Below are 18,990 nucleotides of genomic sequence, written 5' to 3'. Positions count from 1 at the left end.
ACTCATGGGGAATTTTGAAAATAAGATTAAAACTGCCTCACTACCAGTTAAGAATATAAAATGACATTAAAAACTCAGAATCAATGTCTCCATGATGGGACAGTTAACTTTTTGAGCTGGAATGTTAAAGGCCTGAAACACAAATTAAAGAGAAATAAAGTATGCTCTCACCTAACAGGCTTAAATGCTAAAATAGAATTTTTACAGGAGACCCACTTACTAAGCAAGGATCAGTTCAGACTACAAAAAGACTGGACCGGCCAAATTTTCCACTCTAGCTTTATAAAGTAAAACTAGAGGGGTGGGAATTCTCATACACAGCACAGTCCCATTTGTACCATCAGATGTAGTATCGGACCCTGAAGGGAGATATGTGATGGTCATGGGCAACTTATTTATCAGTAAAATGATTTTGATAAATGTTTATGCACCCAGTGTCGATGATCTATTTGCATCCATTCCCAATGTGAACACTCATAAAATTATAATGGCTGGGGACTTTAATTGTGTTTTAAATCCACTCTTAGATAGGACTCCTGTGACAGGGGGGACAACATCTAACACTGCAAAGACAATTACACAGTTTTTAACTGACCACAATTTATCAGACCCCTGGAGGTTTCTTAACCCAAACTCAAGAACATATTCGTTCTACTCACCAGTACATCATAGCTACTCAAGAATTGATTGTTTTTTTTATAGATAATAATTTCCTGCCTACAATTAAATCGTGCAAATACGACACAATTGTTATCTCCAACCATGCCCCTCTAGTCTTGGAGCTAAAATCATTAAGCCCCTCACACTCACTTCGTAGATGGCGTCTTAACCCTCTTCTATTAGCAGACGAGAACTGCATAGAATTTATATCCAAACAAATCAGCTTCTTCCTTGAGACAAACACGCACACAGAGGTTTCTGCAGGAACACTCTGGGAAACTCTAAAGGTCTTCTTAAGAGGACAGATAATTTCATATCTTTCCCACAGAAATAAATTAGAAACCAAGAAAATGTCAGAGCTAAGAAGCGAAATTACTAGAATAGATGAAGAACAAGCTAGGCGTCCAAGTGAAGCTCTTCACAGAAAAAGGCAGGTCCTGCACACAGAACTCAACATCTTGACAACTAAAGAAACTGATCAACATATTTATAAGTCAAGACATAATTACTATGAACACGGAGAAAAAGCTAATAAGCTTTTAGCTCAACAAATTCACAAATAAGAAGTCCGCAATGCAATACCAGTAATCACCAACACGAATGGAGAAAAAAAATCATTGACCATAAAAATATAAATCACACATTTAGAGATTATTAAAAATCCTCATATTCTACTGAGTTCAAGGAAGACAACACACAATCTAATGCATTTCTGGATACATTACAGACACCACAAATAGATGCTTTAAGTGCTGAGGAACTGGATAAACCTCTGACGCTATCTGAATTACTAGATGTTATAAAATCACTTCAAAACGGGAAATCAGCAGGCCCTGATGGTTACCCTGTAGAATTTTATAAGAAATTCTCCACTCAGCTAGCTCCCCTCTTATTGGCAACACTTACAGAAGCTAGAAGCAATCAAATTCTACCTCAAACGTTTCGTCAAGCATTAATCACCGTCTTTCCTAAACAAAATAAGGAAGGCCGACACCTATCTTCCAATCTCAAACGCCTGTTTAATGTAATATATTCACCAGCAAAATCAAACACCCCAGAGATATTACTATCGTTAGACGCAGAAAAAGCATTTGATATGACTGAATGGAACTACCTTTTCACTGCATTGGAGAAATTTGGGGTTGGCCCGAATATTTGTGCATGGATCAAATTACTGTATACCAATCCAGAAGCTTCAGTTTGTATTAACAACATTTGCTCAGACTACTTTAAGCTAGAACGTGGCACCAGACAAGGATGTCCCTTGTCACCACTGCTGTTTGCAATTGCCATTGAACCACTGGCAATTCACTGTCGAAATTCTTATCAGATAAATGGGATTATCAGAGAAGGACTGAAACAGAAAATTTCTCTATATGCAGATGATATGGTTTTATATATATCAGACCCAGAAAACACTGTCCCTGCTGTTTTAACAGCACTAACAGAATTTCAAAAGATATCTGGTCTCAGAATTAATCTGAATAAAAGTATACTCTTTCCAGTGAATTCACAAGCATATAATATTAGATTGGACACCCTACCTTTTACCATAGCAGATCAGTTTAAATACCTAGGGGTAAATATCACAAGTAAACATAAAGCTTTTTATCAACAAAATTTTGCCGTCTGTATGGAAAAAATTAAGCAAGACTTGCACAGATGGTCAACCCTTCATCTGACTCTAGCCGGAAGAATTAGCATTGTCAAGATGAATATCCTTCCTAAACTTCTTTTTTTATTTCAAAACATTCTAATATATATCAATAAATCGTTTTTTAAACAGTTAGATTCAACAATAACCTCATTCATTTGGAACTCAAAACACCCACGTATCCGAAGAGCGACCCTACAAAGACTTCAGGCAGAAGGTGGCATGGCTTTACCTAATTTTCAGTTTTATTACTGGGCAGCAAACATACAAGCCATAAAAACCTGGACACAAATAAATTAACATACACAGGCTTGGCTCGCAATAGAAGTAAAATCCTGTAGTACTTCTTTATACTCCCTGCTCTGCGCTCCAATAAATGCAAGTTATCGCAAATATACTAATAACCCAATTGTGCTTTACTCACTCAGAATATGGAACCAAATTAGAAAGCATTTTAAGATGGAAAATCTTTTATCAGTGGCACCTCTGCAAGAGAACCACCTCTTTCAACCCTCACAAACCTATCCAGTTTTCAATACCTGGCTAAGATTCGGGATTAAAATGCTCAGAGATCTTTATATATTTGCATCTTTCAACAATTACATTCCAAATTCAACCTCCCAGCTACACATTTCTTTCACTTTCTTCAAATTAGAAACTTTGTTAAACAGAAATTGCCCGATTTTCCCCACCTCGCACCCTCCACCATGCTGGAAAAAATACTGCTCAATTTTGAGGAATTAAACACCATTTCCGCATTATATAAAATCTTATTAGAGTCCCTACCTTTCAAAGACCCAAGAGGACATTGGGAAGAAGATCTCTTAATAAATATATCAGAAAAGGAATGGAAGGTAGCAAAGCAGAGAATTCACTCGAGCTCCATATGTGCAAAGCATAGAATTATTCAACTAAAAATTATATATCGAGCTCATCTGTCTCGCTTAAAACTGTCCAAAATATTTCCAGGGCAAGATCCAACCTGCGAACGCTGCAACCAAGCTCCTGCCTCACTGGGTCACATGTTTTGGGCCTGCACCAAACTAACATCATTTTGGACCAAAATTTTTAAGTGCCTTTCAGACAGCCTTGGGGTCAAAATCCCTCCTAACCCATTAACAGCTGTGTTCGGTGTTTTTCCAGACGGACTTGAAGTCGAGAAGGACAAGCAAACGGTGATTGCATTCACTACACTTTTGGCACGCAGACTTTTTTTGTTACCGGTAAATTGGAAGAATCCTAACTCTCCTCTGATAAGTCAGTGGGAAACCGATGTTTTATATTATTTGAAATTGGAAAAATCAAATTCTCAGAGGATCTGTACAGAATTTTTTCAAAACCTGGCAGGATCTAATCAATAATATTTTAGAATAAGAGAAATAATTATTACCGCTTTATTTTCCTTCTCCATTTCTTTCTTTTTTTTTTTTATTTACCTATATATATTTCTTCCTTTGTTTTGTTTATTTTTGCCCTATTAAAAAGCCCTAAGCAATTCTCCTTTGGCTAAGCTCTCCTTCTCAAGGGTGGGGTTTGATTTGTCTTTAATTCTTTTTTGTTATGAAGTAATCTATATTGTATGGAATGATTACAATAAAATTAATGAATTTAAAAAAAAAAAAAAAAAAAAGGTCGGTTTAGTTATAATCCTGTTGTTTCCAATATGTTGAAGCAGTGTGATCAGGCTGAGGCAGTGGCCAGTGTTCATACCGCAGATTTTCGGGGGTTCTGGTTGGGAATGGAAAAAAACGATGGCTGTAATTTAATTCACAGCACCAGAAGATCTAAATGTATTTATAATCACAGGAAGGCTCATATCTGGGCTAGGATTTAATCAGTGCCTGAAGTGAAAACAAATAAGCGCCGGTAACTTCTATTTTTGTCAGCTTCCTGGTCCTTGGTACTCCTTACCTTGCATTTCAGGTTTTACAAGATTTCCTAATCAGAGAGCGAGAGTGAGGGCAGAGGGATTGAGGTGTGAGGCGGCAATGGTGGCTGCCTTTTGGAGTGTCGATTGGGATGTTATTCATAAATTAGGAATGAGAGATGTGGAGTCGGGTCTGATAAATGTTGAGCGGGATATGTCGGTACAAACATTAACTGCATGCAGGGCTAAAATGGAATAAAGCAGGTACGTTGAATGCCTACTTCAAGCACTAGAATTAATAACAAATGCTGGCCAGGAAAAGGTGCAGTTTTTTCATACAAAAAAAGTAGCACACTGTAACTCATATTTTATAATAAGTAACTATATACAGTATGTGCCATATTAACTAATTTACATTTAATAGTAATGTTCCCCAAGTGATATATTAACTCATTAAACCACATTATAAACACAATACATTAATTTTAAGCACAAATCATAATTATTCAAAAAACAACAGACTAATAAGTGGCTATTTCAAACATAATAAATCTATTTTACACAACACAACAAACTAACTGAATAAAATGACAACAAAACAAGAGTAATTAAACTCATGCATTACGACTGTGTTACAAAGTTTAGCAATAGATTAGTTTGGTGAACAGTATAATTTAAGTACATTCAAAAACAACTCTAAAAGAATTCAAACAAACCAAATCCATTTGTGCATAAAACTAAACTAGTGCCACAACTGGGACAAATCTCAATGAAATAAACAGAATAAATGGATTTTAGTTAAATACAAAGCAACCAAAAAAGGAATTCTGGGTGAAATTAACAAAGTCAAATACAACTTTGTCTAAGTTAAAAGTGACAGGTGCAGCAATTTCATCCCTAAACAAACAACAGTTTAAGGAAATGTTTTTGGAAGGACTGTGCCATTATTGCATTGAACTTCCATGCAGCTCCATTCATCCATCCATATTCTGAGTTCTGAATGAGATGCCAGTCCATCGCAGACCACAAACTCAAAGCAGGAGAATATTCTCCATCCACTCTTATCCAGAGTATGGATGAGGAGAAGCAGGAGCCTATCCCAAGAAATACCTGGCAGGAACAAGCAGGGCACCAGTTCATTGCAGGATACAGACACAGACATCAGGGCCAGTTTAGCATTGCCAAGGAGGAAACTGGAACATCTAGGACTTGAACCCTGCCTTAAAATGCAGGATGAAATCACCATTTTAGCTTTGTGCACACTAGATGTTTGTGCTTCTCGTGAAAAGCTGTTCTGCATGATGCTGGCCAGACATACAAGGGTGATGACTGCACATCTACTGAAGATTTATTAACTGGTAATATTCCATGTAGCTAATTTGTTGTGTAATACAGGTTTCCAGTGTAAGACTGTGCTGCGGTGGGATGGGGTCCTTTTCAAGTTTGTTTTCCCACCTTGAGCCCAATAATGCATGAGTACTCTGCAAGCCAGAAACGGATAGCTTCAAAGTCTGAGGTGATTTTTTTAATCTCACAAAAACACGGTGCTACTTCAGATTCTTATTAATTTATTAATGATGCTTTTTGACACCAGAGCTTTCTCGACAAGCAGCGGGTGTAAAGCACAAACATCTTTAGAGGGCCTTGTCTGCTTCTCCCTGTGAAAGTCGAGGAGGCAATAGGCTTAGGTAAGGAAATAAGCTAAAAGGGCAGGCAAGGCTTCAGTAGTTCACACTTAACATGATAAAAACAAATCCATCCATCCACCCATCTTCCTAAGCCGCTTATGTTTGATATCCCAGTGTGGTTAGGGTGACCAGAAGTTCCTTTGTTTTCGGGAGAGTTCTGTTTTTTATGCAGTGCGTCCTGGAATTTAACAAAATGGCGCGTTTTTGTTGGACGTTCATTTAATACAAGCGCACAAAACCCCAAGGGGGGCAAAACTCTTTGAATTAATATACATTTTAGAACTCAAATTAATTCACATCTGCTAAACTCGCTGAGTTAGAGAGTTATGTTCCGTTTTAGAACTCCAAGTTATGGCTCAGAGGCAAAAGATTAAAGAAAACAAGTTTGCAGCACGTGAACGCCATCACTTCAGAACCGCAGGGCGGACAGCTCCTCGTAGGTAACACCCGCGAAAAACATGGGGGGGAAGGCAAAGTATTTAGGCCATTACAATAAAAGCCAAAAGCTATTATAATAGAACATCATTATATCACTGTCGTGTGGATTCCTTTTTCTTGGTTCCTCAGAGTGAAATTACGAGAATGCAGTTTTCTTCATCGTGAATAATACGAGGCCCCCCTGATCGACTAAAATTATAGGTCACGTGTGCACTTGGTGCGGGGTCTCCGTGTAGTCTCTGCATCTGTGGAAGCTTTCTTGAAAATCTGGGAGTCGGGAGAGGCGCACCACACATTGAATTACTGCGTTCCGAGCTCGCGCGTGTGTGTGCGCGTGCACAAGCGAGCCTCCCCGCCCCCTATCCGTTGTTTGACGTCTGTAGGAAGGCGCCCCAAATACAGTAAACGGCAGTTAATCCTATTGGGCAGGTGTCGTTAAATTCTGCTGGATTGTTGTACCTTGGTTCCTAATTAGTTAAGGAAATGATCTAGAGATCAAAAACAGATCTATAAGCAGGCGCACACAGGTTAACATGGTTTCATTTTGAAAAGTTTCGCTTCAATGAAAAGTTTTAATATGTGTTTAAGGTGGCGTAATGTCAAGCGTCGGAGTTTCGAATCTCGCTCACAGGCGCCGTCATTGTGCATTTTCCTCATCTTTGTGTGTGTTTATCCTCGGGGTTTCTTAACAAATACGCGAGGAACACGCTACTACGTTGTAATTCTAAATTGGTCTTGCGATGAACCAGTGTCCTATTCATGGCTGTTTCTTGCCTTGCGCGCGATGCTGCGGAGGAAAGGTTCCCAGATCCTAACCCAAAGTTGATTAGAGTGGGTTTGAGAGTATTATTTATGTATTAAGATGATTTTTCCATGCAGATTTAAATTGTCCATATTTCATGGGGGTGCCTATGTGAGAAAGATGTAGGAGAGACATATGTGAGGATTGTCCATGAATATGTGTGAGGGAGTGAGGACTCGGGTTAAACGTAGTGTTGGGTTAACAGGCAAGATGCCAGTTACTGTAGGTCTGCACCAAGGATCTTCTTTAAATCCTTACCACTTTGACCTGGTTGTGGATGGGTTTCATCATGGGATAAAGACTGTTCCCACTCATCCATGCTTTTTGCTGATGACATTGTTTTATATAGCACCAGAAAAGATGAAGTGGAGTGGAAGATAGAAGAGAATGGAGAAGGGCTTTGGAAATTATAGGATTGAAGATAAATAGAAAGATGACATAATATGAGAGGTTTAATGATGTTGAACATTCAGAGGTTAGCCTTCAGAGAGAGCTGTTGAAAAGAGTGGATACATTCCAATATCTAGGATCAGTGGCAGCCCAAGATGGAAAGCTAGATGCAGAAATTACCAACAGAGTGTAGTGTAGATTAGAAGAAGGTATCAGGAGTATGGTGTAATCAGATAATTAAAGATAAGGCTTTAGGAAAGTGGTAAGACACACAATGATGTATGGAGTTGAGACATGCAGTAAAGGGAGCACAGGAGAAGAAGTTAGACGTGCCACAAACGAAAATGTTATGATGGATGTGTGGTGTTACAAAAAAGGACAGAAAATGAAATGAGACAATCAGAGGTACAACAAAAGTACGAGAGATATCTAAGAAACATACAGGCAAGTAGGTTGAAGTGGTATGGACATGTGAAGAGGGGAGACAATGTGGGCAACAGCGTGATGGAAATGGAAGTACAGGGGAAGAAAGAGAGAAGCGAGGCCAAAGTGGAGGTGGATGGATAAAAATAAAAGAAGATCTGAAGGAAAAACATCTGACTGGGGAGGAGGTGCTGGACCAAGTTGTTTGGAGGAGGTCGATCAAGCACCTCAACCCTAAGGAGGAAAAGATGAAGGGGAAGAAGAAATGTGTGTATATCTCCACTGATTTGACGGTGCTACGTGAAGTGGTTCGCTCAAGTTTACACTCCAGGGGTACTTAAGCGGACTGAACCATAACATCTCCGGAACTGCTTCCATTAAACATTATTTATCTACCTGGAGATTCTAAGTAAAACAGAATTGATGTCTTTGGTTTGCTCTTATTAAAATTACGGTCTGTTTTGAAGATGAAACAAAAAACAGAAGTAACGGAAGAGAGTGCAAATATGGTGGCACTCAGGAAAATGAAATGCTTGAAGTATAAAGACATCTTACTTTAATCAGGCAAATGCAATCAACATCTTTGTTTTACCACAAACATTTTTTCATTAACAAGCCGCAATTTCAAAGCTGGCTCATATTACAGCTGTCATATGTTAGTCAATAAGCTTTTAATCTTACAGGATGTGAAAAGGCTCAAATAAAACAAATATGTTACAAGAGCAGCACTCGCAGTCAAACACCGGAATATTCACTCAACAACTAAAACGGTGCAATTGGCGTCGTCAGAGTGGATGGCAGGGCCCTCGTTTCGTGCGATCTCAGAAACTCCACATAAATTTCAGATCGAAGGTAACACTTGCCCTTTGTGTACTGCTATTCCATAACCGTTTGAAGAGGCTGATGCCTAAATACATCGTCCATTTTAAACTTGTCAACAGAAGATCGGTAGCTTTTTTTTTTTTTTTTGCATACAGTTTATTAATGATATAACCAATTAATGGTCACAGGAACAAAGCCTACTTCGCAGGAACTGGACAAGGCCCGATTTATGCCTGGGCAAAGTAGGCACAGGCCAATGCAGACACGATATATTGGGGGGTTGGTGGACGATTACAGTACGTCAGTGACGTCACTATTCTATACATTTAAAGACCAGTATTGCAAGGTAAACGCTTGTCCTGCGTAACATAGACATACTCGTATTTATGAAATAGCATGTGTCCATCAATATGTTGTCGTTACTGCATAGCCGGTTCAGAGAGGTCAGTTATTTGATCGTATGTGTGTAATCTATTACTTGTCTGACATAAAGCTGCTAAACGAAAGACAGAACAAAATTATTTCAATAAATAATGGGTAGCCATGGGGAGGTTTACGAGAATTTCACTTGAAGAAAACAGACTGTAATAATAATGACGAGGAGCCTGCGCAAACAGATTCGTTATCATGTTGTTCTTCTATCTGAAGAACACAAGCCCGAGGGCAAACTATAGCAGCACTTCGTCAAGATCAAAGGAAGATGACGGATTGGTGCGCCGTTTGCCAGATCGAGCAGATCTCCCTAAAAAGACGCCCCATTTAGATCAGGACACAATGAGTGGTAAAACATTTATAATTACTGATCTGAACACGAAGGGTCATTGCTTGGAGCAATGGATGCTACATTTGATTTCAGCCTAGTTAAAGACAGAATTGCACAGCAAGCTTACTTCAATGATATACTGAGGGAGAACGGCCGCTGTTAAACTCCTGCATGGCCTCCCGTGGTCCGCCCTTTCGCGGCGAGAACAAACAACTTTCTTCTCCATATAATGTCGTTTTTTGGAGTGCCTAGAGCATTTTACAGATGCAAATCCTGCGGGAGGAAAAATGACCTGTCCTTCATGACGTGTGACGACTTTATTCACGTCATGTCTGACTAAAGTGTAGATTTTATTTTTTTTCATGAAATTAAAAGTGCAAAACATTGTGGTTGTAGATTCCACACCAGACGTCACTCACAGGTTGCACTGATTGCAACTGTACTGGTCCGTTGTGTCAAGTTATGGGATGCCAAAAATAATAAGAAGAAAATATTAACACCACATCACTCCTAAACATTTCACAATTAGATTAAAAAAAAAAACATCTTGGACATTAATTGGCGGTGGTCTGCATGGGGGTAGGTTTAAGGGGCTCAGAAATCCAACCACAAGGCTCAGACTCAAGGTCAGTTTTGAATCGCCGACCAAATGTATATATTTTACTGTTTTCATTCCAAACGTTTATTTGCATTTCATTAAAAACTTTTAACTGCGCAGGTCATAACCTTTAGTTGCCTGCCTAAAATGCCGGATTAAAAGACCCCCCCCCCCCCCCCCCCCCCAAGAAGACCCTGGATGACTGAGCGCCATACCTGAGGACTTTTTAAAAATGCAGCGCGCGGACACCGGCTCGTTCAGCGCAGCAGGGCATTTCGTTTAGGGGTAAGACTAAATCAGCACTTCCTTGGGGGTCCCCTCTTCATCATTTCGACTGGTGATTTCAGGACCGTTTCAACGAAGAGTTCCACTTGGACATGTCGACGAGCTGATACTCCACCTTGTAAACGAGCGAGGCGAGGAGGGGGCTTCCTGAAAAATCCCCTGTGATCGCACTTAGAAAGCCAGGATGGTAGATCCACCGGTGACAAAATACGGTTTTCTCCGAGCTCTGTGTCCCTCACACAGCGTTAATTCGAATTTAAGAAGAGAATTGGTGTGTGTGTGTGTGAGAGTCAGACCCGCGATGGCGGAGCTCACAACTTGCAGATAATGAAGACATGTTTCAGTTGTTCTAATTAGCCTTATATTAATCCTCTTCCTCATCGAGGGCCCGTAAAAAAACTCGAGTTTTAGATCTTCGTGATCTGGAATACTGGGAGTTTATTTGTGCCAGGATGGCAGTGTCAACATCTATTAAGGTCTAAAGGGGTAAGCGCGGTTCTTCAGAGCGATGCCATAAGGGTTCCCAAAAGAACAATCCACAGGTATGTTCTAGAAAGAATTTATTTAGATCAGTTAACAAGTTTCATAAATAACCATGAATTAATTGACAATACACTGACAATTAAGGTGCCACCGTGGTTCTTCAGAGCGATGCCACAGGGGAACAATACTTGGTTCCGCAAAAGACTCATCCACATGATATTCCTGAAAGAACCTTTATTTATTTATATAGCTGTGTAACACGCGGAGTGCACTGAATAACCATGAATAGATGGATGGATGGATGAAATGCCAATGGCTCCTGATTTTAAAAGGACTCTTACTTCAAACACAGGCTAAAGCGGGTTTTCTTAATTTGTTAGTGACATGCAGCCTACCATACCTTAAACATTTCAGATTTGTTTTTCAACATATTAGGACGTTTTTCAAAGCACAAAGAACCAACTTCATTTATGGAGAGAAAGAGAACCCTTCCAAGAATGAAATGGTTCATTGTCAAGCAGGAGTTCTACGAGGATCCACACAAACCAATAAAGAACGACAAACTGCCATTAAGGAACCGTTACTTTTAAAAGTGTAGATTTGTGAAACACCAATGGCTTACTGATTTTAAAAGGACTCTTTCTGCATACAACTCAGGTGATCTGTCAGAATTATCCTCCTGTACATTTAAGATTTCTGTTTTGTCAATTGGAACCTTTTCAAAGCCTAATGAATCAACTGTACATAAAGAACCCCTCTGGTGCTACGAGGAACCGCACAAGCCAGTAAGATGCCATTTAGGATCCTTTTCTTCTTAAGAGTCCACGTGATCCACTAGGTTCGCTGTGCTGGATTGTGCCACTGAAAAGAATGCATTGCCATTGAATGTGAGAAGCACTTTCGTTATTTCAATATTGTTAATGTACATCGCTATAAGAATGTGTAATTACCTCAGAGGCGGCCTTGGGGGTGTGCGGGGCCTAGATCTGGCCAACCCTACGCGGGTCCGGTTACGTCAAACGCTGTTACCAGTATGTATGGACTGTATAATCTTAAACGCGAATTTAACAAAAATAATGTTAATATACACCAGATTTTCTCATTACAGTATTCAGCTAAATTTTGGCAAGATAACACGCGGACTTTATCAAAATATAACGATATATTAAAAAAGTGCAATTCATAATTCATGACAATACCATGACAGTGCGAAAGGCAATGCGGTGTCATACGGAAATTAGCAGAAGTATACTGAGAAGTATAGTGCGAGTCACGATATGCAGGTTGTCATAGTCAAGTTGATGTCACGTCAGCCGGTTAGCATTAGCGATACATGTTTTTGTGCATTAATATTCGGACATGTTTATTGCCTACAAATAAAATGTGAGTTTCAGTGTCTCGACAGGAAGTGTGAAATTAATGTAGAGGTGTCATCATGAAATCTCTTACCGGTTTCCAGGTTCAGAGACGAAAATCCACTTTTCTTGCCTTCCGATTGGAAAAATTGTTGATGACATCTTCGTGGTCTGATCTGGATGCAATGTCTTTTTCTATAGATATGAGAAGCCAACACAGCGACCAATGGGCTTATTTTAGGAAGGGATTATACTGGCGACCCTTTTCGGGCGATGAAGGTGGACTATGGAATGTTTTCAAAGATGTACCCTGAAAAGAGGTTTTAAATGGCTCCTCTTAGACGCGTTTCAAATATATACTACACACACACACATACACTGGAGATAACTTAACAAATCCGCTTGAACGGGACACGCGGACCTCAAAAGCGAGGCCCCATTAGCCCCACTTGCCACCCCCAGACGCCGCTCTTGTTACCTTATAAGTGATGTCAGACTCAATCTCATACACACGAATAAGACAACATCCTATTGATTTTGGACTACTTTGTTGCCATTGCAGTTTTAGACGCAGTATTCCACTCGGCGTTAAGCTCACTGCCGGCAGGTGTTATTTTCAGAGGTGGTCGGACCGTTTGCGGAGCTCACTTGCTTTTTCGTGATTTTGAATTCGGTTTCCGAGCTCACAAGCGTCAGTGCTCATCAGCCGAGAAGGCTCGCAAAACCATCGACTTCGGGGTTTTTAAGTTGCCATAACATACGAAATGGAATTACAGCGTACTGGTCTAAAGAATGGCACCTTTTATTTGTGACTGGATTTGCTTTTTCTTAGATGTAAACTAAAATATTGGTGCCGAGTTAAATTACTATGAGTTTCCTTTCACATCCCAAAGACATGTACATTTGATCTGCGGTTAAATGAGAATTACACATTGGTGGTAGTGTGTGCGCCCTGATGAGTTGGCACCTCATGCACTGATGCTGCCGACACTCCTATAGCTTAAATTATCTGGGTGGAGGGGCATTTTGGAAACAAAATCTTGTAAAGATTAACCTCTCCTCCTGCCCATGCCTTTTCCAAATAGCATTTGCCTGTGTAGATTGAGAACTGACCCAAATCGGACAGGATTAACCAGTTAGCGTGCAATTTATTTGATCAAGCGAGTACAGGATGAAATATTCATCTTTCTTGGCAATCCTAGATTTTGCTGAAGTATGACAAATGGGTAACCATGGCCATTCGTCTGAAGCAGATGTTAAAATTTGAAGTTTCTCTCCCGATTAGGTTCAAAAGTGTATTTTTGTTTTGCACAACAAACGGCACTGCCCACTGTTAATCAACATGGCACAAACACAAAAGAAAGATTATATAATTGAAAAGATCGATAGAGATGCTGCAGTAATGTTCTTACTTTACTCTTACATTGACACCTCATCCATCGCTTACCGACTTGCGCTTCCTCACCTCACCTCACCTCACCAGGCTTGTTTGTCATAATGAATGATTTTTCTAAACCTGCGACTTGGACACTGACCCACTAGGTCTACATATTCTAACAATTCTTGCTTCCAAATTCACCTTTACATTTCGAAGAAACAGACTGGAGTTTACATGTTGATATGTTTTACATATTCTGCCCGAGTGACTGCAACCATTAATCGCTAATCAGTAATTTGTCTTCTAGCACAGGCAATGAAGGGGTAATTTCAGTCAGTCAGTCATTTTCCAACCCGCTATATCCTAATACAGGGTCACGGGGCTCTCCTGGAGCCAATCCCAGCCAGCACAGGGCAGGAACAAACCCCGGGCAGGGCACACACACACACTCTCTCACCAAGCACACCCTAAGGATAATTTAGTATCGCCAATGCACCTAACCTGCATGTCGTTGGACTGTGGGAGGAAACCGAAGCACCCGAAGGGAACCCACGCAGACACGGGGAGAACTCCACGCAGGGAAGCGAACGCGGGTCTACTTACTCGCCACCGTGCCGCCCTATGGGATAATTTGTTATTGTTAAAATGAATTTGATAACAGTGAGCAATTTTAAAAATACAATAACAGGGTAAGTGAACTGTACAGTGCTACGTAGTACATGGTGCGCTAAGTATGCTGTTCACAAGGTGGCGCAGTGATTACAGTACTTCTGAACCCTAGCAGCCTTAGTAGGATACCAAGCTGAAGTCCACGCCGGGTACTATCCTGAGCTGAAACGTTTCGTCCTCTGTTCTTGTGTTCCCACTCCCCGACCCCCTGTTTTGGTTTTTTTTCCCTGCACATCCCAGAGATGCGACCCAAATTAGTTGTTTTGCACCCTTTTATATTTTGCGGGATTCAAGCCACTGTGTGTGTGACTCTCATGAAAACAACTGCAGACCATTAGAGCTAACTCCTGGATATCAAGATTTAATAATTTACTGAACCCTTTAAAAGCAATCCAGGACCTGGATTGAACGGAGCGCCAGTATGTCGCAGGGTGCAGTCACAGTCATCCCGTGCCAATTAAATCTTGTGGCTCGTCGTTGGGTTGTGGGCAGAGAAACAGAAATACCTGAGAAAGACCATCTGCACCCTCTACAAATGATGACTAAAATTGTCTTCTGGAGCTGGGAAGCAAGAGCGCTAACCACTGCGCCCACCTGCTATTGAATTTTGCTTCCAGTTTAAGTTTACGATTACCTGGTTTAATGGCATTGAGAGCGTCTGCGAGGATTTCCGGAATCATTCGGGCATTGTTTTTGTTATTTTCCCTTCATGCCGAAGTTTGTTAAGGTAACCAAGAAAGGAAACGTAACAACGGCGTAAGACTTGCTACGCAGGCAAAGAGTCTCCATCCGTATAGGTTAGTGCAACTAAACGACACTCGTCTGTTTTTTTTTTTCTTGTTAGTTTACACAGCTGCAAAAACACAATAGCTTATCCTGGTGTTTCTTTTTTATATAATAAAAAAATTGGCACGATATGAAATGATAAATTCACCGGGTTTTATTAGCGCCAATTGAGAGAACAATTGCTGGAGTGGCTACAGCGAGTTGTATCCGAAACAGCAGTGTGCGCTTGCCGAGTTTATTTGTGATGTGCCTGGATGTGAGCGCCTGTAGAATTAACTGTGCAATGGCGAGAGCAGCCACATAAAAAAAGCAAATCAATAAGCGAAGGAGTATGCGCGCGCACCCGACTGTTACCCTCGGCGACTTTAAGACCGAATGCCTGTGCGCGCGCCGGTATTTCTGCAGGTTTCCATGTTGGTGAATCACTTTTGTGGTGGCGACCGATCATAATCTCCAATATTAAAAAATGTATGAATAACTAGAGATAGCTAGACTGATAAATGGTAATCTAACTCTGGCGTTCATGCTGTGCGTAATTGTTTACGTACCTCTTTGTCCTGGGGTGCACCTGCTGGGAATGGAAATATCTAAGATTTAAATCACTTTAAGGTTATGTTAGGTAGACTATTATTCCAGGGGAAAATGTAGTCGCAGCAGGAAAGTACAAAACAAAGCATTGTTATAAAGATACAAGAAAATAAGCCAAGACACAACAGCTGAAATCCAGTGCGACTCTTTACTGTTGGGAACCTAAGCCTGATGGCAGCAGCTGGCTTTAAACACGGGGTTGGAGCGATCGGTCCCATACCTGATGTCTATCCAGCGCGATGGCAGTCAGGGTCAGCGTGGAGACGTGCAGGGAACAGTACTGGACGAACCTGCTCACGTGGCACATCGCCCTCCCGAAAACCCAAGTGCTGTTCACAAAGCGGACCTGTAAGAAAAACAGAGGGTTACAGGGTCCTGGATTATTAACAAAGTTATGCCAGGCAGCTAAGGGGACATGCGACCAGATAACCACACGTTAAGTAAAGCATGCATGGCTGAGCATCGCTGGACTGCCCAGCGCACCACAAGCCGTTTAAAGTAGATCAGGTGGGAGACGAGTTCCAGTGTGTCTCACGGAGAGTGCCAGTACTGTGCATTGTAGCTCTAAAAGGTCAACGTACCAGAGTGAAAGGCGTGTTGAGCAAGGTGATGAGGATGTCCGCGATGGCCAGGTTCACAATGAATAAGCTCGTGGCCGAGTGCATCCGCTTGTTCTTCATGACCACATGGCACACGAGCGTATTGCCAAAGAGAGAAATAACGATTATGAAGGAGTAGGCAACAATGAGTAGAGCCTTGACAGTCGGATTTTGTGATTCGATTCCGTATTTCTTCTTTCCCACCAGGGACTGCCATTCGGCCATCGTGTTGTTGTCCAGTCTAAATATGCTCGAACTGTTGGCACCTACAACTTCCAAAACTGAGCGGTTGAAAAGCCCCTCTGACGTGATGAAACTATCCGCCAAATAGGTAAGAGGAAGCCAGGCGTATTTAGTCAACATTTCAACTAAAGTTTTTCTTTCAGATATTTGAAGCCAGTAAACAGAAAATAAAAACGCAGAAGAAGCGATTTTAAAATCATCCAGCTGTAGCTGTCCTCGAAAACTGAGATTTCTCTACTGGGACACCCCGAGAAGTGCGTCTCCTGGAATAGAAAGAATCCGTCGGCAACCTTGCCTTTCTTTGAAATCTCTGTGCTGCTAATGAGCCATCTAAGATGGTCTACCTGCCCCTTCTAGGGATTTCCCACATCGCCCACTTTCTTCACTGGGACACCCCGAAGCATAAACCTTTAAATCTCCACCTAGCGCGTTCTTCACCTGTTGCAGATCTTTGACAAATGCGCTCCTGCGCCTCTCGACTGCGCTTTTCAATCGGAGCTGCTTTCCAAGCTGCGATTGGTCTCCTGGCAGTCCATTGATTCTGACGTCAAACATAAACCAACTTTTATAATTCTCCGGCAGCAACAATAATCAGTTTGGATTTTAGGGGCTGCTTGAAATGAAGGAACGAAGCAAGTCCCCGCTTTCACCCGTCAGCACGTCACTGTCTGAACGTGTCTGGCACATCTTCTTGTCAGCGCAGCAGGGCGATTTACAGACACGATCTGCGACCCGACCGCACCCTCAGACTCTAGAAAGGTGGGCGTTGGGCTCTTCTCACAAGGACTGCTTCACACGGGAGGCGCACGCGGTGCTCTCAGCTCACAACGAACATCTGGCGTGTGATGAAAAGCACCGAAGTGGAGTGGGAAGTGACAGTGAAATATGAAGTGGGATAAACAACCAACATGAGAATGTCTCGCAAAATGAGGAGTGCGAAGTCTTTTTATGCTGCTGTTTAGTGTCTGCCAGTTAGATCCTACTTCAAGGAAACGCGTGTGTTCGGTACTATAAACGTGGAGGGATAACATGATGTGCTAACGGGTCAGAACAAGTTCCTAGCAAAATACTAAGCGTGCAGTATAATATTTAGATCGGATTTCTCCAAGCACTGCTTGTGTGTAGGTTGCATGTTCTCCCTATGTCTAACGGGGTTTCCCTCGCTCATCCCAAAGACTTTCATGCGACTCTGAAACTGGTGAGTTGAGATGTGTGGGTGAGTGTGCCCTGTGATGGAGTATTTTAGCCATGTGCCTAGTGCTGCAACTCTGAACTGGAAAAGCAGGTAAGAAAAGTTACGGATGGATGATTTGTTTGATGACACTTCCACCAAAACTGTCAACAGAGTTAGACAATAAATGCAGATTTAGTTCAGTCTGCTGGTCTCTGCGGATTTCCAGAGCCAAGCTCTGCAAGCCACGTCTGTCTTGTTTAAATAATGAATAAGTGAATCAGGACTGTCATCCCAGAATGTTTCAGCATGCTGCATTTGAAATTCAATTCACTCTTAAAAATTCTGCAATGGCACTCTACTGGGTTATGTGGCTCCTCATAGAACACTGCTTGAAAATTAACCATCTTGTTCTGTGAAGGGTTCTTTGGGCTCTGAAAAGATTCTCAATATGTGGACAAAACAGAAATCATTAATGTACAGTGGACATTTATTGGCTTCAGGGATGATGCTGCCTTGGAGTTTTTGTTTTCTTCTCCTCTGTTGTCAACTGGCCATAGTCTTAAAAGATGTTTCCTGTCTGTTTAAACAGATTTATGTCTTTATGTGTACTCAATTATGTAATTAGTAATTTATAAAATGTGTAATTGATTGTCTTGTGGACTTGTCACATCACTTTGTGCTCATACTCAGTGAAGAGCAAGGTACACAAACAAGCTGAACCGAATCACTGAATGATGCAGCCTGGTTGTATTTGCCTTACTGCCTGCAGATAAAAGGCAGACATAATATAAATATTGCCAGTTGTGTTAGCTATACCTTTGTGTATACAATAATACTGAATGAAAAGAATGATAAAAAAATGTTTTACTGTGTTACGTGAATATGTCTGTTTACTAAGATAACTTACTCCTTTGCCCTACAGATGTTGAAGTGGTACCAGTCAAGATAAACCACATCTCATTTATAATGAGACGTTCGGTCAGATTAATAAACCTTGATGTACATTAATGAATGATCATAAAGAATGCCTTTTCCCACACATTATAGTGGCATCCAGGAAGCCCATAAATTCTAAGCAGAGACTATGCCGAAGTGACATTCATCCAGTTTCGTCCAGTTTTAAATCATTCGGCCAACCTGAAGCAGCCGCCATGTTACAAGGTCTGCAATTTCTATGCTTACCCATTTGCAATACCAGGGTCTCCTCCCAGCTTCCTTTTACTTGAAAGCAATCGTATTCGCAGACCAAATTACACCCTATTAAAGGAAGATGACTATGACTCAGTTTCCCAGAAAAATAAGCCTCTTCTAAGTAAATTACACCA

At 41.1% G+C, this 18,990-nt stretch overlaps 1 protein-coding gene across 1 annotated transcript in view; it reads right to left on the bottom strand.

Moving 5' to 3' along the window:
• Nucleotides 1-17,102, bottom strand: part of LOC114650704 (G-protein coupled receptor 83-like) — a 39,352-nt gene extending 22,250 nt beyond the window's left edge. Inside the window, exons 1-2 of the mRNA XM_028800508.2 lie at nucleotides 16,231-17,102; nucleotides 15,870-15,995 (exon numbers count right to left, since the gene is read on the bottom strand). Of these exons, the coding sequence (XP_028656341.1) occupies nucleotides 15,870-15,995; nucleotides 16,231-16,611 (507 nt within the window). The 5' untranslated portion in view covers nucleotides 16,612-17,102. The remainder of the gene's footprint in view (nucleotides 1-15,869; nucleotides 15,996-16,230) is intronic.
• Between the last annotated feature and the right edge of the window lie 1,888 nt (nucleotides 17,103-18,990).

The sequence above is a fragment of the Erpetoichthys calabaricus genome, chromosome 4 (assembly GCF_900747795.2).
Source record: "Erpetoichthys calabaricus chromosome 4, fErpCal1.3, whole genome shotgun sequence".
NCBI classification, from domain to species: domain Eukaryota; kingdom Metazoa; phylum Chordata; class Cladistia; order Polypteriformes; family Polypteridae; genus Erpetoichthys; species Erpetoichthys calabaricus.
The sequence above is the reverse complement of the archived record's forward strand: the minus strand, read 5'-3'. Positions and strand labels throughout refer to the sequence as shown.